Source organism: Corvus hawaiiensis, chromosome 4, assembly GCF_020740725.1.
Source record: "Corvus hawaiiensis isolate bCorHaw1 chromosome 4, bCorHaw1.pri.cur, whole genome shotgun sequence".
In the NCBI taxonomy this organism is placed as follows: Eukaryota; Metazoa; Chordata; class Aves; order Passeriformes; family Corvidae; genus Corvus; species Corvus hawaiiensis.
In genome coordinates, this window is record NC_063216.1 from 53100644 (window position 1) to 53124159 (window position 23516).

Sequence of the window (23516 nt, forward strand, 5' to 3'; positions counted from 1 at the left end):
CTAATATAAAGGAAGAAAGAATGGACACAGGAGGTAAACAAAGAAAGAAAACCACTTAAGAATTTAGAGCATGAAAAAAACAAGAGCTGATCAATTGTTTATTAAAAGTTTTTTGGTGTTTCCTTTTTCTCTAATCATCTCCCCCTTATTTTTAAAGCTACATCTTGCACTGGAAGAGGAGGTTTGCAGAACAACCTATCACAGACTTTTGTAGTGTGATAAGAACAAATTCAAAAGCTCCATTAGGTACGTATGCTGCTTGCTTACTCTGATGGGCAGATCACGTGATAATTTCTGGCATACTGCTGCTTTGATCAGCTAAGTGTGTCTGACACTAGGTCAGAAAACCACAGAAGTAATGTTTAACTCTTAAGCACATATTTAAACTTACCTTTTCCAGGGATTACAGCACATGCTTCTGCACTGTGCTGAGTGAGGATGAGCTCAATACGTGCTTAAATGCACTGTGAACTGGGGCCCGTTGCAAATCAAGGCCTGGAAGCAGAGCTGCTCACATCGTGGCTGGGGAGGTGTCAGTACCCACCACATAAATAAATAATTGGTGATGGTCCTTCCAAAATGTTGAGAAACATTCCCAGTGAGCTGCCTTTTCTAACTTCACCCTGCCCACCACCTGCACTGATGCTGCTAATTCTTCTTGGACATGGGGGCCACAACACCCCTTTCTTTCCCCTGCCACAGTGCTCACTGCCCCAAGGGTGGCAGGGGACATTATCTTCACAGAAGCAGTACAATTCTTCAATTTTCTGGGCTCCAGCACAAGACTGAAGCCATAGTTCACTGTTCTGCTGCATTGGTATGGTGGCACATTCCATCATAGGGACAGTGTTGACCGTGTGAAGGAAGTGTTTTTTCTCAGAAGTAGCTGATGCATTACTCTGGCTTTCCTTTTCTAATAGAAGAACACACTTTACCTAAAATAGATAAGAACTTCAGGGCTTTTCTGCATCTTTAATTATCAATGGAGATCTTAAAAGAGAGGAAACAATGCATACTGCTGGTGTCAGAGATAGTTAGAAGGTGAAAACTGAGTACAAAACAGATGAAAGTAATTTTTTTAATTACTCAAAATAATTTTAGGAAAAATAGCCCTGGAAAACATGAAAATCACTCCAAAAATCATAATTCTGTTTCTCTTACATATGTACGTTTTTGCTTCTGAAATTTTAATGCTTACCACTCAGTTTGAAAACTGCAAATCAAGCACCTGAATACCAGAATTATGAAGTATCAATGAACCTTCTCTCTCTCTCTCACTCTCCTTCTCCCTCCCTCCCTCCCCACCCCCTCTCTCCCTCTCCAGAAAATTGTTCTTATCTCAACCCATTATCTTTTGTATTTTCCTGCATGCTGAGTAATCTTAATTCCTTTGAATAAAATTCGTTGCCTTCTTCAATTGGATATGACCATAAATAGTAAAAAGGTTACTAAAGATAAAATATGTGTAAAACATACACATAGAAATGTAAATTAGGCAAGTCTCAATGTATGGTACTAAACAGTTGTTGTGTATACTCACAGGTAGAAAAATACCTGATGGTAAAAGGTAATGTGATAGGTCAGAGCATGGGGAGGATAAACCAAATTATGATAGCTAGTGAAAACTGACAATTGCTTAGGGAAATAACTGATAAGATAAAATGAAAGGTGATTTCATGTTTCTTTCATGCTGACTTTAATCTGTAACCAATATCAATGGTAATTGTTTTATGTGTCCAGAAGAACCATCATGGAAATGAATAAAGCTGGTAGTGGAGAAAAGCTATGCAAGACTTTTGCCTTCAAACTCCAATATAAATATGCACAAATATTTAAACATGTTTCATTAAATTATGAAATTAAAGGAACTTCTATAGATTAAAAATCGTATTTGTTATTATTGTTAACATATTCCATTGTTAACATACATTGTTAACATATTCCAAGGACTTAGCAAATTATGTGCCAGAAATATTCAAAGCAGCTGCAACTTCCCATTCCTTACTCACACTTTCTAATCTCTTGACAGAGGAACAGGACAATTATTTTCTTTTATGTGATGCTTTACCAGAAGACAGATTACTTAGAGAACAGCTTCAGCAAAAGAAACTGGTAAGAAATTACTGTCGTTTCATATTTTAAGGTAAACACTCCAGTAGAGTAATATATGGTAACTTAGTAGGCATTTTAAAGGTAAAGCATTTTTTGCTAGATGGCAAAATTATGAGTTTCTTTTTAAGTTCATTTCCCTAGCTGCTGCTCAAACATACACTAATCGCCTGTGTATAGATTTTTCCTTGGGATAAATTTACAGGTTGTATGTCAGTGTTCCACACAAGTGGAAAATACGCCCAGACCACTGAAAAAGGCTGAATGTGCTGAACATTTTTCTTCTTGCAAGGATCTGCAATGTTGAGACACTATCTTTCATGTAATAATATACATCTAGGGAAGTTAGCAAAATAAAACTTGGTGTGCCATACTGTGAGCAGGGAAAGTGATACTTATCTACAAAATCTTTGAGCAAGTTGTTTTTGTGCATTCGCACTCTCTTTCCCAGATTTCAGTAATTCACAGTCTCATGCTCACAAGCACCATGGTGTGTGAGTGAGGAGGGCTGGCCAGTATTGCTTCTGTGCAATGCAAAGGACAAGAAATGCCAGCTCTCGAGTCCACACGAACCACTCGATTCTTCTTGCCTGGTGATGGCAACCTAGTACTTTGGACTCAAGAACTTCTAGGCATTGTCAGTTCTGAACGGATGGTCCTTCAAGTTAAACTCATGCTGACCGGCTTCCAGGAGTCTTAGTCCAGGTTGTCGACCTGTTTTTTTCTGTTTTCTTGTTTGAAATCACGTCTGGACTCTGGTTTTGCTGTTGGGCTAATTTAGAAATCAATGTTACATGGTACATAGCAGCCTTGTTGACAATCTCCTCATGTTAGGAGAATTTAGCCCAAAGCAAGTGCTGGTTTTGTTTACAGAGTAATTAAATTAGAGAAGAAAGAGATATGCATTCTTATCATGGTGTGAAATAGTTTGCAATTATCACTGTTTCCAATATCAGAATTGTATCCTCAGTTTTTACAGAAGGATTTTGTGAAATCAAGCTGCAGCTGTAGTTGGGGCTAATGGAGTCACTGCTTTAGTTACATCAATAAAGTCTGTTTATTTTTTCATTTCCTTTTGCTGCAATCTGAGCGTTGTCTTGCAAGTTAAATAGTTACTTTGCTTTGTAAAGCCTTTTACCTCCAGACAACTCCAGCAATTAAGAATGAGCTGGCAAGTGGACTCATGTGAGTTGCATAGAATAAGGACCAGAACCATACAACTTTTAGTGATATTTCTGTATCCTTTGAATCCTAACTGCTGTCTCCAACAGCAAGCCCAAACAAGGACAAATGCTGTCTTTAAAATGTGCTGCCTGAAGCATTTCATTCTGCAGTTTTGAAACTCCAGTTTAGGAACATTTCAGGCTGTATTGCAGCAGGGAGCTAGCCAAGGTGGATGTCATGCCGAGACATAATGGTGACTGTGATGTATTGAGAGAGGCCAAGGAATGAGCCTGAAGTAGGTTAGAGAGCACAGCTTGCCGAAATAGCTGACAGGCTGTGAAATACAAAACAGATATGGTCTTTTGGAAAAACACAGTCTTGACAAAGAATTCATAGTTGTGCAGCAGTACCAGGCAAGGAAGTCCTGGCAGCAAAACTAGAGGTACATGGAGGGGCAGTGTCAATATAAGCCACTTGGGTGTTTCTTTATGTAAAAAATGTAACATCCTCAAACCTATTTTTTTGAAAATACGTACTTCGTACAACAGCACTGACCTTGTCTTGCTCTCATGTATTAAATTGTTCACGTGTCATTTGACTGGTAGGTTTAGGTGAAGAGGCTTCTCTTTCTCCCAATAAGTAAAGACCTTGAAGAGGAGTCTTCACCAAGACTGCAAGCTGTACCAGCCTCCCAGGAAGAGCTGTTCATATGATCCCCAGTTTGTCACAATCTTAAACTGAGACGAGGTTCAGGAGGTTGAAGCTATACATTGGAAGGGATGGAGATGTTAGCCCAGTTTAGTGTAATGCAGCATCAGAAGTGCTTACAGAGTAGATAGCAATGTCAGCATGTTAATACCTACTTCTGAGTTCTGTAGGCCCTTCTTTGCCTATGTTGGGTATTTAATTGCTTTTCTCAAGCGCTCTGGAATCTTGCCCATCCTCTATGGGTTTATGAAGACTTGTCATCCTAATGGTCAGAAATAGTTTTGTCTGATTCCATAATGACTGTTGGGTAAATTATGTCAGATCTGAATACATATAATGTCCAACCTTTAACCCTTTCTTGTCCTTTGCTGATTTTGGTTCTTTTTTCCTTTTGTTTTGAATGCATTTCTTTAACAGCTGTGACAAAATTAGACTCAATGTTCCAAACATTCCTCTTTGCTCATGTTTGGTCTCTTGCTGCATCAGATCTCTGTTCTTCTTTGCTGTTTATTTCTAATGTATTTGGGGGTAGGGGAAGGTCAGTTTTCACTATTTCATTTTATGATATTAGCCTGTCTCCATCTTCTTTTGCTTGCCTTAGTTCAAACAAACTTCACCTTTCACCTGCTTCAGCTTGGCAGCCTGTGGTATGTGTCTAATGCAATTTCAGCCCTCTTTCTTTTCATACATCTTTACATAGTTAGTTTTCATCATACCATGAAATTCTTCCTCCTTTTGTTTTAAATGACTCAGCTTCCTGAATGAGCTGAGTGTCTTCTACATCAGTGTCACAGTACCCTTCAAAATCCAAGTCATCTGACCTGTCATTGATTACAGCCTTTTCAGGTGTAGGTTTTAGCCTGTATCGCTTCAGTAGTTGAGTCAACTCAAGAAGAGAAGCAGTAGTGATGAAAGGAAGAACCTAAAAGCAAATGGGACAGACAGCTAGAGGAACAATCCCTTATACCTGTCCCAGTTAGTCATTCCAATGTTCATTTGGAACCCAATCTCTGTGGAGTCAGCTAGAATCAAGGGTGAGGTACAGGAAAAAAAAGAAGAAAAAAAATAAAGGAAAAAACCACATTTTTTGGAAGTGTTTTGGGTATCTTTGTGTTAGTATCAAAATGAGTTAATGCTGACATCCCCAGACATTCAAGGAGGTTGGAAGCTGGTGCAAGTATTTAAGCAAATTGCTCATTTCCTGCCTCATAACTTCAGTTTCTGCTTGACTTTCATTACCAGAATGTCTCTGCTCAGAAAAATCTGTTTTATGTAAGTTATTGTAATTGCTGTTCTCCCTTCAGAGTCCCAGCAGTGAAATAGAGGGTTGGAAATGTCTGTAAGGAAGAGCAGCCTTGTTGCTTTTGCTGTATTTGATGTGAACTGGAGCTTTTAATTCCTCACCTGTCCAAGTATCAGATATGCTTTCTGGTTTGGAAAGTTCCCTCTAGCAATGAAAGATGCCAGTATTTCAAAAAAAGGAGGGTCTACCTTGGAAAATATTTTTTCAACTCTGTTGAGTAAATTGGTAAAGCAACAATGCTGGATTAGTCAAAGCTTCCCAGCTGCCAAGCATGCCAGTGTAGGGGGAAATGGGAAGGGTGAGAGAGTGAAGTAGCAGTAGCATCATCTGTATGGAGAATACAGTATGCTTCTCCTTCCTCCTCAGACATAACTGAGAGCAGCTGCTAACAAGGGCCTCAGTAAGGAATCTGGAGTTAGGCAGCCAAATACCACAGAAAACTTTTTTTCCTCCTAGTAAATGAAAATCAAGAAGCTACACTGGAATATCATTGATGAGGGTGGGGATGTTTAAACCCTTTCTATCCAAACGGGACATGATCACTTTTGATTTCCATTTAGATTGTTTCCAGTGTTTTTTACAAAGTATATAAACTATGTTTATAATGGTTTCAAATCCAAGGTTAGCCAAACAGCGTCAAACATGCTGCTGAGTGGAGAGAGGGGGCAGCTCCACGCATCAGAGAAAGCCCCAGTTTCTACTGACGTGGTATGGGACATTCACTGCCTGCATGGAGCAGTCTTACTTAATTGCATCTCTGCTGAAGGGCTGTGACAAGGTGTGCTCCATTCACCTCTTTCCAGAGTCAGCCCTGAAAAATAGGAATTTACATTTCTGTGAGCTGACGTTTTGCATAATGCAGCAGGACATGAGCAGATACAGCCTAAAATGTGAGTAGGCGCTGCTGAGCATGATTCCAACATTAAATGTACACCTTGTCGTACAAAAACAAACAGAAAAGCCCCAGCATATGTATTTTCAAGGTAACAGACTCTTAGCTGATGTGCAACAGCTACAGTTCCCAAGTGATGTGGTTGAATCTGGGCCCTGGAAGGAGCTGTGGCACAGTGTGCCCATGTCTCTCGTCATCCACGGACCCCAGGCCAAGTGCACTTCAGGTGCAGCACTCTCCTGCACTCTTGACAGGCATCTTATCACCCTACTGCCCCTCACTGGGTGCAGCATGCTGCTTTTGTGGAAGAGAAGCAGACAGCACATTTACGTGCCCAGTGTCACCTCGTGCCACCTCTCAGTGGGCAGCGGGATGTGGTGTAGTACATCCACACCAGCCTGTCTGCACTGCAGGATGCGTTGGGGCCTTTCATGACAGTAGCTCAAGCCTTCCTCTCATTTCTTCGGGGGTTCAGGGGGTGTGTCTTTCCTTTCTTTTCTCTTTTCATTTCTTTTCTACCTTCTCTGGAGTTTATCCAAGAGGCATAGCTGAGTGTAATTCAGATGTACCCTATGAACAAATTTGTGCTTTAATCCACATAAAAGAGTTACTAAAGAGGCAGGTGGGAAAAACAAAGTTTCACTGCAGGTTCTGAAGAGATAAAGAGATTGAGAAAATCCCCTAAGAAATTCAGTCATGATCCCCAATGTCAGAAAGCAGTCAGTAGCCCCTCTGTGCTACACAGAAATGAAATCCTTTCCCAGTTATCAGTACTTAAAACACAAGTACAGAGTAGTATGTTGCTAGGCTGAAAATATGCTAAGTTTTAATCCAGACATTGATTCTCTCATGTCCCAGATGATTATGGCCTTTCCATCTGAAGTGCATAGTAACTCCACAGTATAACTACGCTGCTGCTGTTACAGCAACAGAGACAAATCACCTGCTGCTTGATTTTGTCGTTGTTAGGAAAGTGCACCAAGTGTTGTAAAGTGTCTGACATAGCCTGTTGCCCTACTTTAAACAGAACCAGGGTTAAGGGAATGACCTTCTCCTTTTCCCTGGGTTCGTATGTGCCACAGCTTCTTACAGAAACTGCCAGGGCTGTGTCTTGTATTAGAAAAAAGCCCTCTAGGTTGCCTGCAATTAGCCATTGAGTTTGTCATTCCACTGGGTGTTAGGTGGTTACCCATAAACCTGCTCATTGTTACCAGAGGTAAGCCTGAATCACAGGTAGAACCAATAAACTGACAGGTTTTATACAGAATTATTTAAATAGTTGCACAAGATCTCGCTGTGGATTGTATTTATTTCCATGCACCATGTATATAAAGTTAAGAGAATTTTACTGGAACTTAACTGGGATGCATACTGCCTTTGGAAAAACTTGGAATTTTTGTGAGAACCCACATTCAAAAGTTTGGTCCCCACAAACCCACATCTGGTTTGTGTCAGCAGAACGTTTGAATTCTGTATGTTCATTGTTACCAGTAGGGATAAATACGTATAATAAGCTTATGTGATGGAATGGTTTTGTCTGAATGACTATATCTGTTTCTTTTCACAGAGAGAAATTCTAGAACAGCAACAACAAGAGAGATATGACACAAGTTTTCATAGTGTATGTATGTTCTGTGATCAAGAATTCACAGGAAACAGGTTTGTTTGTTGCCCTGTTTGCTTTTGTTCTATTTTTTTGATATCTGCTCAGCATCTTTTTTTATGTTTTCAGTGTCATTGAACCAGTCAATCCATAATGGTAGGACTCAGAAGGTAGAATTAACTCTAAAATATAGTTTAAGTATTTCTTTCAACTGAAGTGCCATTTTAAATAGATCCTGTCCTACTTCTCAAACCTTTTTATTTATTCCAGTGCAATTATTTCTACTACACAGTACATTGGATTTGGGAATGAACCATTTTAAAGATAAACTTTTTTTTGGTAGCTGTTTCAGCAACAAGGAGAGCTGTGTAAGCCAGTGTGATGGTTAAAAAATATTTTTATCCAGTTGTACATTTTCCTATTTAAAGCTCACCTAACTAGTGTGAATTTGAATATCAAGTGAAAAAGAGGAGAAGAAAATTAGAGTGAGACCAGAGTGCTTTACAGCATCCGTCAAGTGCAAGCAAGAATTGCATTGAAGTGCATGCTCCAAAGAAACTTTGTTTATTCAGAGTAAATCAGTTTCAGTGGGAGAGGCTAAGTCTGTTTGTGTGGGTAGTTCTGGTAATCTGGAAGGGTAGAAGAACCTGGGGTCATATTCCTGCAGGTCATCCCAATGTTCTATGAGTGTCCCTCTCTACTGTCTGGTGCAGTGAAGCTCAGATCGTTCAGCCCCCAGGAACTTCATCCTCTGCTTCCTCTTGGGTCTGACAGGCAGAGTGCACGTTTGAAATTCATGCCTGGACTATGGTAAAAGCAAGTGCCAACATTTGGATGTTTCTTTAGTCCCCAAAAGCAGAAGCTGAGGCATATAGAGATGTTGGGCACCTAAGGAATTAACCAGTACATCTCTGTTAGAGGAATATCTTATTTGAACATCCACTATGTTTATTTGTGTACACTTTTGAGTGCCTTTCATGTTGCTAGTGCTGTGTGAAGCAGTATTGATGTAAAAGCACATTGCATCCAAGAATTTCTGCTCTGCTAACCAGCATAGAGAAGTCTGACAAATGGCTTTTTAGAATGTTTCTCAAGAGGCTTGTTTGAAATGTGATTTACTTATACAGGGTAATGAATGAGCTTTGCTAACAGTAAGGGTCAAAATAAACTATACTGTAATTTTCATTTAAAGGATTATATATCACGCGCGTGGATTGAGCAGTTGAAATGTTGCTGAACATTCAGCAGAGCTGAAAATGAAAAACTTCTTGTTTCAATAAAATTGCATTTTTTTTCCTAGCAGTGGCAGCAAGACTATTACTGTTTATTTAATGTTGGCTTTTGTGCAATTTTAGAGCCATTGGTGTATTTTAAATCACTAATTGAATAATCCTCATGTGTATCCAAAAACGTATAACATTCTATTTGAATGTCTTTTGTAGATCTGTCCTTCTCAATCATATGGCAAGAGAGCATGCCTTTAACATTGGACTGCCAGATAACATTGTGAACTGCTATGAGTTTTTGGCTGTATTACAGGGGAAGCTTGACAGGTAAGTAGAGTTTTGTTGGTTTGTTTTCAATAAATTTGGGTCATATTTCTTTTAACTTGGAAATAGTTGGTAAAAATGAATTCCACATTTGTGGCTAGTTACAAAGAAGCAAAGAGAGCATGTAAGTTTATTGTGAGTCCTCTTAGAAGTCTTTTTGTTGACTTACTGAAAGCTAATTCATAACAGTTCATAGTATGAAGTCAAGTGCAGTGTTTCAGTTACGCATTGCACAGTTTCCCTCGACATCAGTAATAGCACATGCCTTTTTCTCACAACTGTTAGCATTAATGTTCTTTCTCATCGTAACAAACTTTTTGCTAAACATCTCTTTAATCACTGGATACAGAGTCCTTGTGCCAGTCTTCATTTACCTCCATATACCATTACTATGGGATGTTTGGTCTCTCCCTTTTGTACTGCTTACAGAGTAAGCCCAGAGCAGAAGGGGATAGATACGTGTTAACTTTTTCCAGAAATGAAGACATACTAAGAAAGCCTTTTCTTTTATCACTAGTGTTGCCTAATGCACTGAATTACCATGCTTACTGATAATTTGCAGCTCTGCTGTTTATCAGTAGGACCTGAGGCTCTCAGTTAGAGGGAGTTTTCTCAAAGTTGACCCTCTCTGTAGTTAATGCACATGCTGAAATTATGTCCAGAGTAGTGAAAGGCCATCTCCCTACTGCTAAGAATAGGCTTATTAGCTATGCTAGTAGAATAGTACTTGAAAATAAATTACTAGAGGAGAAAAATCTTGTTTCAGGCAAATAAGACTACATTATGTATGCTGCCAGAAAGCCTTTCATGCTCTTCCTGGGAATGCCTTTCTCAAGTAGAGCAAACACTTTGCTGTTGGCAGGTGGAGCAAAGCAGATAGTAAAATTCATAGATGTATTCTGCCATCAGACCTATGATTCACCAGCAATGCAATATTGATTTGAAGTCTGCAAGCATAGGGAGAACTCAAAACTTCTTAAATGTCTTGGAAGGCAAAATGATACTGAGAATCCTGAATTCCTGCTCCACACAAAAGAGCTGAGGGGAATCTGGAACCAAAACAGTTCTGTGATGCTGATCTAAGGCAGTGCATAAACTTCTGTTTTGTTTGAATTGCTCTGGAAGACATACTGTGGTAAAATTCTCATTTTTTAATGAATGTTTTCACCTTCTTGAGTAATGTATATATACACCTATATAATACTTCATGTCTATGTATATATATGCATGTAAATATGTGTATGTATGTCTATCTATGAATTACATAGAACTCTGTGTGTGTGTGTATGTGGATATGAATTTACTTACTGAATTTTATTTTTTGGGATTTCAAAACCCATTGACCACCCTGGCAAACTTTCGTTTACCCTCCCTGTTGAGGTAGAACTATAAAAACTTTCTGTTTAGCTAATTTAAATTGTTTCAAAAGGTAAGTAGTATGTTCAGTAAGTAGTATGTTCTTTCACTCTGAATTACAAAGAAGCCATTACAGATGGATTGGATCTTAGTGTAAGTCCATGCTGAGTTATAGAGCTCACACACGGAGCAGTCAGAAGCCTTTCTGTGCCAATTTTGGATAATCAGACTTTTATCCCACTTTGCATATGGGGAAAAACTTTTTTGTTAACTATATTTTTCATTTTCTGTCGTTATTTCTATGTTTGATTGACTCTACTCTGATCTAAGATTATCTTGTAATTTTTTCTTTCAAATAAGCCTTCTGTTACTTTTAGTTTGCTCTGACATGCTTAGGTTAATCTTACTATATATAACTCTATCTTATTTAAGTTTATTATTTTGTATTATTTTCATTTTAACATGTTGACCTGTTTACCTTTTTATCTTAGCTTACAGTGTTTATACTGTGAAAAAGTCTTCAGAGACAAAAACACACTAAAAGATCACATGAGAAAGAAGCAGCATCGCAGAATCAATGCCAAAAACAAAGAATATGATAAATTTTATATCATTAATTACTTGGTAAGTAGTTCTATGAATAAATAGCAAATTGACTAAAGAGATACAGACATTATCTAGCTAAAAGTGAATAAATCCAAACCAGCAATTAGTATAAAGGTCAAAAATTATTTGAAGAATTCTTAAGAAGTATGCTCATTTATGGCATGATATTCTGGATGATTGTCAAACTAAGCACTAGTAAACATTTTTTGTTGAGATTTGATTTTGAGAGATGCAAGAATGTAGCTTGAAGAGACACTAATCATCATGTCATTAGTGCTCACTCTCTGCTTTAATAACAGAAGGGAAAGTGAGATAGAGCAATGAAGTAAATGGAGGTCTAACTTCAAGCAGTTGGCTTTGAGCTCGTTTTCTACAAACCTTAAGCTGGAAGTGCTCTTCAGAGTATAAATTAAATGCAAAGAAGAGGAAAATGAAAGATAGATGAAAGAAAAAAGTTAGTTTTTAGCCTCCAGGTAGGTGTATGTTGCTAAATATTTTTTTTGTCTCAGACCTTTGAGAGTGTGTGCATGTGTATGTAACAGATTTTCACTTGCTGCCTTCAACATATGAATATAGGAGCTGCTTCAAAAGCTGCTATGTTCTGTCCCAGAAATAACTATAGTTCACCTGAAGTAGTCTTTGTGCCTTCTACATGTGCTAATATCCAGGTTATAAATAGGCATTCTTCACCATTTTACCTACTCTTTCCCTTTAATTTCTCTTCATGGGTGTTACTTTAAAACTGAGAACAAAAATTTGTATGTTTAATGCTCTGCCAAGTCCCTTCTGCCCAAGATAGAACGAGTTTCCTTGGTGATATCTTATATTTTTCTTCCAAAGATCTATGACCTGAGACCTGTGGTTTTTTTTCTCAATATTCAAGTATCACAACTTTGAAAACTGACCTGTATTTGCTGTACAGTGAGGAAAAAGTTGTGACGTCCTGTAGGGTAGATATTTCTAGATCTTCAACAGAAGTGAGCATTTACTTCTCCTTTGGAAGTTAACAGATTTTAATTTAATGTAATTGTTTTAAGTGATTTTAATAGTTTCTTTCTTCTCTGCTTGTCCTGCACGTAATACTATATTTTCAGAACTTGGCATCTTTTTAAAATTACCTTTTGTCTCTAATTTGCATTCATTTGCACATTGAGGCGTGGTCTGAGTAATGCTGCTTACGTGGCCACAGAACATGCAAACTGTTTTACAGTCAGGGCCTTGGTTCCCCTTTTCCTGGAGCTGGGATTCTGGGCAGGACTTTGCAGAGTGTCTTCACGTGCCAGCCTGAACCAGCTCGGGTGTTGGTCACTGAGTAACATCACTCAGGGGTGTATTCTTTCAGGTCCTTGAAATTACAGACAATAGAAAATATAACTCAAATAAACTATGTCAAACCACCAAAATGTTTAAAATTGGGCAGTGGGCACTGCATGTGCAAGATCTGTTCAGTACATCTTCTGGGACATGCTTCAATGATCACAGTTCTTTGTCTGGCTCTACATGCTCTGCTACAGCCATGTTGTCTTTCCACACATTTTCAGTTGTCTACACTTCAGTCTCCTCAGGGGAATGTTTCCACTCAGTCTTTCTGATCCTTCAGATTGTACCCACATCAGAATTTCTGACATTTTTTCTTTTAAAGAAAAGATTTTTTAAAATAAAGATTGAAAACAGACTAAAAACTCTGTCTTAAACACTTATGACATAGCTCACTATTAAATGTATATTTGCACACAGGAAATTTTTAGGAATGTTCCTACATAGTGGAAAGTGTTTACTTTCCAAACAGCATTTGACAACCCTTTTTTTTTTTTTGCACAGAGACAAAAAGACTAAAAGGAAGAACCTCAGTTTGTTCACTAGGAGTTCAGTAGATTGGCCTTTACATTGTAAGGAAGAAATATTCTGTACTGCACATACATGTTGTGCAGTAGATTATGTTAAATGTGATAGGATGGGTTTTTTCAAACTATGTCTGTATTCAGTAAATTCTAGATGTTACACAAGGTCTGTTTTCTGTAATGACTTGATATAGTGATTTTGCTTCTTCTCCCCTAACACCTCACAACTTCCCAGAAATTTTTTCTTTTTATGTGTACTATCAAGATTTACTCATTTTTATCAATGAGTGTTAGAGGTCTGTGCTTCACATTGCTCTAAATGTCCAGGGGAATTATACAGTTTCAAAGACACAGACGTGGTTTACGTATCATATCTGAAATGACAGATGTAGTGTTTCGAAATTTGCTATTGAATTCACCTTAACCTAAAGCTGTAGGCATACAGTTTATCTGGTTTTTTTATGTTTTCACAGAAGTTTGAATCTTGATCTTTCTATATGCCAGTTTGATCAAGTTTTTTTTTTAAATCAGAAAAAGATTATAAAACTAAGTAGTGATAAAAATCAGTACTGTCACAATGTTATCCACTTTACCTTTAGGATGTGCATGATAAAGCTTTTCCTTCAGCAACTGGATCTTAAGCTATTTAAATGAATAGTTCCTTTCTACAGCCGTCTTAGAGACATTATTGTTCTTCTTTTATAATTTTCCATTACATGTTATCTTCACCAAGCAGTGCATAAAATAGTCTTGTTAAGCTGCAACTGGCAGTTTCCTTTATTTTGTGGCTTTTGTACTGAGAAGTTTTAAGGGCTTGTTGTTCAGATGGCCTGAGAATGCTGAATTGCCTCATGGTCTTTTGGCCAGTTCTTGTCTTTTTAAGCGGATGGCGCAGCTCCCATTGATTTCATTTAGAGCAGTAGGCTTGCCTGCCTTCTTCCTTTCCCTCCATTCTGCTTTCGACTTCACTTGTGTTTGTAGTGCAGTTGGGAGAATCTGTTTTCATAACATAAAGTTGCTTTTCTGTCTGTGTGTTGGCAATTTCCTACCCTAACTTTTCAATTTGGCATAGTGATGAGTAGTGTAAATGCATATTCCTGTGTAAATATTTTGATATTCTGTGATTTTCTGTGACTTCTGTCATGATCTATCTCCATATCATTTATTTTTCTACCTCCATATCAATGACATGTTCTGTTGCTCACAGGTAATTTCTTTCATAAGCAAGTATCAAAATCTTGTTATTAAGTAGTTATGTTGAATTACAGAGAGAGTTTTGCAATTAATCAACTAACTTGAAGGGCAGTGTGGTCACTTCCCCAGTGGATTTGGAGGTCTTTTGTCTCTGTTGTGTAAGTATGGAAGATCATGCCAATCCTACTCAGAAAGGCTTGAAGTGTTAACTCAGAGAGACAAACTGGTCCTAGAGTGTGAAGAACTGAGCAACAATGTATCCATGATATATAGATGTACATTACCTTATTTTTCTTTTCTTCAAAAAAAAAACCTTCCAACTTAATTTTCTTGTTTCTCTGCCTGTATTATCCTGTGGCCCCATGACTCACCTTGCACAAAGAGCCAAGTAAAAATGGAGAGGGAAGAACTTTGTAGTCTGTGGTGCTTGCTGGAGGCCATAAAAGAATAGAAGGCAGTATTAAAACTCTCTTATTCCCAGAGGAACTGAGGCAAATCCAGACTGGCAAGGCCTTCCCTTCTGTATTCACTGATTGTTACCAGCAGCACTTTTAGGTATAGAGTATCCTTTGTAGGAAGCACAGATGTCTGTTCTACAATTGATTAATGGCATGTGTCTACAGTATGTAACATCACTGTAATTAATGCACTTATAACTAAGCTAGGCAGCTGAAAAATGGTGCCTACTACTTACTAGAAAACTTGTTTTATAAAGCCTTTATTTTCCTCAAAGATAAAAAGATGCTTTCTCCTTATTTCCAAGCTCTAGATCATCACTATTATTCGTTGGGGGACAGGGGAAGAGTATTTTGTTATGGAGTCACTACTTATATTTAGCCTCTTTTGATTTACACGGTGTGTATTTTGTAAAATAGTAAAGGGAAACCCTTCTTCAGCTGGTGACAGTTCAAGACTTAGTAAAATCCCCCAAGTGGATTTCCATTCCAGTTTCCATTGACAAGTGGGGGAATGCTTCATATTGAAATTCATCCAATGTTGGGGTAAGGCCATCTCTTCTTCCTGATAGGCCATCTTGAGTTCTGCAGCAATATAAAACAGATAAGATAACTCAGATGATCACAGCAAGACAGGTGAGAAGAAGGGTGACAGAAAATTTGCAGGGGAAATCAACATATGTTTGGAGTTTCTGAGTTCCGCAGGCCTGGAACTCCATTTGCATGTAGTTCAGGAACTGCTCTTTAGGGAACACTGCTTGAGATACCAGCTGCTGTTTCTAGTTTCTCCCATCTCAGCACTTCTTTTCAAGTGGGGGTGTGTTGCATCAGTGAGGCACACAGACTTTCTGCCTGCTCTCAAGTTGAGAAGGTAAATTTCCAGTGAGGCGTTTCATCTCTGTGCCTTTAGACTACATTTTGGAAGAGGAAATTATCAAACGGCATACATTTGCATGCTCTCCTCACTTTTCTATAGAATCATCCTCTCTGTGAGGTACACAGTAAGTATTTAAAAGAAAAAGTTGTTTTTTCTAGAATATGTAGCAAGGCCTTCAGGGTTTTTTTAATTATGCATTTTCTAGTGTTTGAACTATTAACAATGTCAAGTCTCATTTTTTCTCTGGTTTTGTTAAGAATTTCTTGGGAATCTCTAGAGATCATTCCTGGGAGCTCTTGCATCTTGGATGAAAAAGCAAAGAAAGTTGAATACTTAACAAAGGCACCGTTGGTCCCAGATGCCCATCAAGCTGGAGAACTGAAAAACTGTTAAAAAAAGGAAAATTAAAAAAAAAACTGAAAGATTTTTAAGAATGTTTCAAAGAGCTCTTTTCCACTCAATTGCTCAGATTCAGTCTCTTGGCACTTTCATCACAGTGTTCCTAGTTATCCATTCACCATGCAATTTTCCAGTGATACAAGACCTGGTTAGCTTTTCGCTTTTTCCTTTTTTTTTCTCCTCTGAATAGAAATAGATGAGGGAAACAGAGACCTCTTACAAGATCCCTCTCTGCCTTCTTCACAGAAAAACCATAAAGAAGCAGCAGCAATAACAAAGCTTATGCATGTTTTTTCCCTTTCACCTTTAATTAAAAGGTGAAGCTTAATATTGGCTGCTGTTTTGAACATATGCTGATATACTTTGAGCTGGTAAAGGGAAAAAAGAGTGAGCATTGGTCTTCATTTTGTAGTGGTTGTGAGCCACTATCTGCTCATTAAGGTGTTAGCATTAGCAGACATTGGAAACTGGTGTGCAGCTGGGAGAACATGTGGTGAGAGGTGTTAATGGCTTCATGTTTTCTCACAGTAATGGTGACATTAATCAGTCTCCCCTCTCACTCAGAGAGCTTACACACTAGCATGTAGTATCACTGAATTAATTACAGAATTTTCATTCTGTAATATATGATGACATTATGTTTATAGCTGTCTAGAGACAATTGTTCATCATTTTCATGATAGACACTAGCAACTTCAAAAATTCTCATTAAATTGTTAAATGATGGATATCTTTTTCTTCTTTTTCCAAACAACCATAAAGGCAATAATCATACTTGTTACTAAGGATGTTATTAAATATATTTATTAGTAGGAATATTTTAATAAAATAAATTAAAGGATTATCCTTTTATTATCTGCCTCTTTTTTTTAATAGGGACAAGATTGTCAACTATAATCTTTGTGAATCCTCCACAGCCATCAAAAGTATGGGTTCAAAAATACTATTCTGATTACTGGTTAGTTTTCTTGGGTTTATTTTTAAAGACAAGAAGAATCCAAGGAAAGAAAAACACTAGCTAAAGATCACTGCTGGTATTTGAGTAGAGCCCTTCAGCTTTTCATTGCCTGTTATTTGTATCTCAGTCATGCTGAGAGTGCCTGCCATTGTGCTGAACGCTGCACAAATGTATTGTGATATACTTCGTGCTGAAGGTCTTTAAGGTATAAATAAACAACACAAAAAGTAAAAGGAAGAACAGAACACCATGAATAGATGTGCTTACGTTCATGTATGAGAAGAGGAGGGAAGACAAACTGGAGTCCAGCTCAGAGGGCTGTGCCCTGGCTCACACTGCCTTTCTGGAGCACTACATAAGTTTACACCGTGTTCTCATTGGCACAGCCTTGGACAAGGTACAGGCACTGACTGGTGTAGCTGAAGCCTCAGGTGTGACAGCTGCATTAAGCAGCACGTGCTGCATGAAAAGCAAGGTAGGCAGATTGGATTGAGCAAGTGTGAGGGCAAAATTGACAGTGATAACACACCCACCTCAGGAATACCTTGGAAGTGTTGCAACACTGGTTTTCTTGAGAACTCTGTGCCAAATCATCTTCCTCTCAGCTGTAGTGTGGGGAATGCCCTGTTAAAAGATAAAAATAATTCTTATTTTAAAAATTCTTAGTATAGCAGTGTTGTATGACTACGTTTTATTCACAGCAAAACTGAAGTGATCCAAAGTAAGATATTGATTGTGACTTCTGAGATGTTCGTTCAGTTGAGTGACAATGTGTGATGAGAATTGGGAAATGGTTTTTTATTTTCATTTCTTTTTTTCCCCCCAGGAATTTGGAAAGTCATGGGAGGAAGTGCAGTCAGAGGACGACCGGGAATTACTAGATAACCTGGAAGAGTAAGAGTTACTTATGTGCCCATTACACAGACTTGCAGGACCATTATTTTTAAAGTAGTTTCAGGGAAAATGCTGTGCACGTTTAGCACACAGTTTAAATTCATTTAAGCCAATAAAATCAACTCCAAATTGTCCTCATTAAAAACACTTCTCAGCAATGAGAGTTGTAAACTTCATACTTCAACCACAAGCCTGTTGTTTCCCTAGAGCTCAAACAAGAGCGTTCTGGGTTTCTAAAGATGTAGACAAAATGCATTATTTTTTACTTCTGTACCAGAAAACATTGAATCGCTTTTGCTCAAATTTAAAAATCAAAAGTAAGCATCAAAAATGTCAGTATGAGGAAGAAATTGTATGAAAAAATTTGATAAAAAGCTAGTAACTAGAGATTAAAGAAGGATTTGAAAGGAAGCTTCTCAGCAGTGCTGATTGAGGGCAACATCCACCTCCTCTGCATACTTCTGTGGTCCAGGCCCTCAGATCACTGCAGAGGTGGTTTCCTTGGCCATACAAAATGGAATAAGCAGGAAGTAATTTATGGGTATCAGGGTCCCTGATCTTCCTGGTTCTCTCTGTGACTTGAGGTTAATTTTACATGGCTCTACCTGGTTGCAGTAATAGTTCTATCTCTCAGCAGTGCTAGGGTTTAAACGGATGTTTAGGTAAAGTATTCTCTGTGTACATGTCTAAATGCAGCATAAGTGAGTAATTAATATTTCATAAGTAAATAACACTTAGAGTTAGCTCTGCCCGATGATTATGACTTTGGCTGGTGTATTGAAAGATTAGAAAGGTATAAAAGAATTTTAAAAGACCTCCGAAAAATAAACACTGAAAGCAATATTTGATGACTTACCAAACTGGATAGAAATTGAAGTTAATATTCTGTTTGTTAATGCAGACAGTTTCAAGTAGGATTTAATGCCTGTCTGCGCAGGAATTATCCAACATTAACATTAACTGCTCAGTTGTTTTCAAATTTGTAATTTGTTTAGACTCTACACCAGATTGTAATCATGTATCCAGCTATAAATCCACTCTCTTTTCCACCCCTTTAAAGTATTCTGTTTCTCTGGATTTATTTCTAGTGTTGTGAAAGCATAATTTAAATTGCCCTTTCTCAAAATGTCTCTTCTCTTTTCCACAACTAAATGAATCTTTTTGACTTTTATTCATAAGAGACTGGTCTGACTGGGAAGAGCATCCTGTGTGTGCAGTTTGCCTGTTTTGTGAACAACAAGCAGACACCACAGAAAAACTGTATCTTCACATGCAGGTAAGACTTCTTTTAAGTAACTGTTTTTTCATCACTTTGGAATTAAAAATTATGTTTGTAACATCTTTATTAAGGTCAAATCAGCTGCTGCATTAGAATGCCCTCTTCAGCACAGAACCAAAGTACTGCATGCACCTCCAGTATTTGTTACTAAAACATGCAGAGAAGTCAAGCTTTACATTAAGAGTATGACTGGCTATTACTTGTGAGTGTAGAGACTGCTGCAGACAGTAAAGAAATAGCATCTTTGATATCATAGTGGTTTCGTGATGTAATATATTTTATCGTTAGCATCTGTGTTTCAGTTTTAATGAACTATTTAACAGTATGAAACACGAATATGGAAGTTTCTGATGAACCAAAACTTCTGGGGTTTGTTTCATGTATTCATGTTTGTGTGTCTATATGCATATGTCTGTGTCAGCCCATGAAAAGCTGAGCTGTTTTTAACTTGGAATAGTAGAAGTAGTGGAAATAAGATATTTTTTTCTTCCCTTTTTTTTTTCCTCCAGAAATCACATGGATTTCACTTTCCTAAAATAAAGTCAGAGCATGGTGAGTAAGAGGTGCTGTAATTGTCAGCATTTGCCACTAGTGTGGAGAAAACCACATCATAAGAATAGTGGAAAACAAGTTTATTGGTTTTATTTTTGTAGAGACATTTAACTTTTCCATTATGGAAACTGTTTCTGCCAGCTTACAAAAGCAAGCCAAGAACACTTTATTTTTATGGAACTGTTGTTACTGCCAAGGATGTGTGCTATTTTCTTTAGACCCATTGGATTCTTTTGCAGAGTATCTTCTACAAATACCTGCTCTATGAGTTCCAGGTCTGGCTGCTGGAGACTTGGAAGCATTATTATTTTTTTATTATTGTTGCTGTTGTTGTTGTTTTATTATTATTATTGTTATTATTATGCCTGCTAAGACTTGCTTACAAGTTAGAAGCTTTGTTTGGCCAATGTTTGCTTTCTGCTGTAGAATAGAGTCATTTAGGTTGGGGAAGACCTTTAAGATCATTGAGGCCAACCATTAACCCAGCACTGCCAAGTCCACCACTAAACCATGTGCCTGAGTGCCACATCTACACATCTTTTGACTACCTCGAGGCATGGTGACATAACCGCTTCCCTGAGCAGCCTGTGCCAAGGCTTGACAAGCCTTTCAGTGAAGAGATTTTTCTTAATACCCAACTTAAACCTCCCCCTATCACTTGTTACCTGGAAGAAGAGACTGACCCCTGCCTGGCCACACCCTCCTTTCAGGTAGCTGTAGAGAGCAATTAAGTCGCTCTTGAGCCCCCTTTTCTCCAGGCTAAACAGGGGGGCAATCCCTGCCCTGGTCCTGCTGGCCACGCTATGGCTGATACAGGCCAGGATGCCATTGGCCTTCTTGGCCATCTGGGCACAGCTGGCTCATGTTCAGCTGCTGTCGCCCAGCACCCCCAGGTCCTCTTCTACCGTGCAGCTTCCCCCAGCCTGTAACACTGCATGGGGTTGTGTGACCCAACTGCAGGACCCAGCACTTGTCAAACATAACACACTGGCATCCTGACCCAGGCTCATCTCTTAATGGGCCTGGTTTTATCCCTTACCCCCTGCAAGTCTAGTTTAAAGCTGTCTCCATGAGACCTGCTAACTCCTGTGCAAGAATCCTTTTCTCCCTCTGAGACAGGTGTACCCCATCAGTCACCAGCAGGCCTGGGATCATGTTGACACGTGATCTGAAAACCCCAAATTCTTCCAGTGACACCAGGCTTGGAACCAGATATTGATCTGCTGGCTCTTCCTGTTTCTTCCCTCATTATTCCTTGCAACTGGAAGGACAGAGGAAAATACTACTTGTGCTCCTGATCCCTTAACCAGTCATCCCAAGGCCCGGCAGTCTCTCTTGATTGCCCTTGGACTTCTTGTTGCAACTTCATCACTGCCCACCTGAAAAATCACGAACAGATAATTACCCATGAGGGTAGGAAGGTTTCTTGTCACACGTTTAACCCAGGCCCCAAGGAAGCAGCAGACTTCCCCTAGAAGTGAGTCTGGTTGGCATTTTGGGTCTTCCATTCCCTCCAGCAGGGAGTCTTCTGTGGCAATGACCTGTCTTTTTTTCCTTTATGGGAGCAGTTTTTTGTAGGGCATAGGATGGACTTAACCCCAGTGACACCTCCATGCTGGATGAACCATTGTCCTTGTCACTGATGGGTTCCATTTGCAGGGGCTCACACCTGTTGCACCTGGGGAGGTGGGGCAGTCACAGAGGAGACAGGCCTGCTGCTCAGGGCAGGGACTTGTCACCACTTGTCACCCTGTCCCTTAAGTCACTGTGCTCAGGCAGGGCAGAGGGAGGACAGGGAATCCTTGGAACCATGCATCCTGTCTACCTGCTGGGCCTGTCCTGGGGAAGCCAGGGTACAATGCCAATAGTCAATCTCTCTCTCATTTCCCAATATTCCTCAACCTACTTGCCTCCTCCTGAAGCTCTGTCACTAAGCCTAAAGACTTCAAGAGAGAGGAAGCAAAATGTTTGCAGTTTTTGCACCAAACAAAGGGTTAGTTTCCCAGCAGCTAGGAATAAGCACTTATTCAGTTAACTTGCTAAGATACAGCATTCAGGCAGTGCTGGTCTGCAGTAAACTCTGATCAATCCTTATGCTTAATCCAAGAAAGCATTTTTAAATTAAGTCTTACGTTGCCCAAATGCTTGTTCGCTACCATCTCTTCCAGGTCTGAACTTCTATCAGCAAGTAAAGCTAGTGAATTTCATCAGAAGAGAAATCCATCACTGTCGTTGTTACAACTGCCAGGAGAAGTTTGAATCCAAAGGAGGATTGATAAATCATATGGAAGAGACTAAACACATTGCATTCCTGCCAGCCAGGTCTACATGGGATCAACCACAGTAAGGGCAAATACATTTCTTCCAGCATTTATACTTTTACTTGATAATTTCTGTGAAACAGTAAGTTGAAAGTTCTGGGGTTTTCCAATGCAACAGTGCCCTGAGCTTCCTAACTCTACTGGCCTCAAAACTACTCAGAATTAGAAATCTCTATACAGTCTGAAGATAAAAAGAACATGGGATACTGCTCTGCTGGTTGCATCCAGGACACAGTGTCCCCATATGTGGGATGTGTACTTTCAAGTCAGTATGCTAGAGAAGTTGGTTGTTGCAAAATTGTTCTAGAACCAAATCAATCCCCTTCTTTGCATGTCTAATGTAGATATATGCATGATGTCTACCTAACTTTAGGCATCAAAACAAGTTGGCTGTTTACCCATAGTTTTTTCCATGGAAAATAGAGAGAGAGTGTAACAAAACACTGGTTCAGACTCTAAGTAGGCTGTGTGGGTCCCGGGAATGATGCTCTCTACTGGGTGGTAGAGCACAGGGAGTGTTCTAACTCAAACGCCTCAGTTCAGCATTTGTTGCGGGACAAATATGGATCTGTAGTCTCTGTTGTGACATCATTTGGCTGAGGAAATAGGAGGAAGAGCTTGTCTGTTGTCAGCTCTTCTCTGTGACTCTTCTACACTTTGCATACCAGTTGATTTTTTGGGTATGCTGTTTACTGTCATTCCAGACAACCAGACTTGCTCGTTTTTCCTTTTTTAAAATTCTAATCTCAGCCTCTCAAACCAGATGTGTAACTGTCTAGTAATCATGTCTTCTTGCTTTCAGGTATTATTTTCCTACCTATGAAAATGATACACTCCTGTGTACACTGTCAGACAGTGAAGATGTGATAACTGAGGATCAAAGTGAAGAAGTGCCTGTTGTAAGTGAAGATATATCCAGTCTAAAAGCTCTCAAACAGAGCAGTGTTTTAAATCAGCTTCTGTGTGAAGAGAACAAGAGTCAGGAGAAATTTTGACCTGGAAGTACACTGGCTGACCTTTAGTGCTTCTTCTGCAAGACAAAAAAACATTCAGTCTTTCAATACTATTGGTATACAGTTAAACTCACAAATATTATTATCACTGGAGAAGTATTAGAAAGTGAATGCTAAATAAAAATTTAAGTGTTAATTTTGTTGGTTTATCTTCCTTTAAATTTTAGCTTCATTTTAAAATTGACTGCTTGATTTTCTGCTTGGATCTTCAAATACCATTAGTGTTACTTACAAATTTTTCATCTTTTTTAAAATTTTTCCTGAATAAATCAGAATCTGAGTTCTATTTTAGGGCCACCTTGTGAAAGGTGGGAACAACTGAGACAATGCGTAAAGCCAGTGAGTAAATCTTCTATGTGTTATTGCTGTTAGAGAGCAAACAGAAAATGTAATTCTTGGTCTGGTGTGTGAAGGAAGTTTTGCTATTTTTAACCTTAGACCT

The 23516-nt window shown here is 38.7% G+C and overlaps 1 protein-coding gene across 2 annotated transcripts in view; it reads left to right on the plus strand.

Annotated features, from left to right (window-relative positions):
* The window catches only part of ZNF277 (zinc finger protein 277), a 46394-nt gene extending 23184 nt beyond the window's left edge, over window positions 1–23210 (plus strand). For both annotated transcript variants that reach the window (XM_048301861.1, XM_048301862.1), the window contains exons 3-12: window positions 158–246; window positions 2030–2112; window positions 7744–7835; window positions 9222–9332; window positions 11177–11309; window positions 17842–17909; window positions 19089–19185; window positions 19698–19740; window positions 21909–22083; window positions 22864–23210. In XM_048301861.1, the coding sequence (XP_048157818.1) occupies window positions 158–246; window positions 2030–2112; window positions 7744–7835; window positions 9222–9332; window positions 11177–11309; window positions 17842–17909; window positions 19089–19185; window positions 19698–19740; window positions 21909–22083; window positions 22864–23056 (1084 nt within the window). In that variant the 3' untranslated portion in view covers window positions 23057–23210. The remainder of the gene's footprint in view (window positions 1–157; window positions 247–2029; window positions 2113–7743; window positions 7836–9221; window positions 9333–11176; window positions 11310–17841; window positions 17910–19088; window positions 19186–19697; window positions 19741–21908; window positions 22084–22863) is intronic.
* The last annotated feature ends 306 nt before the right edge of the window (window positions 23211–23516 follow it).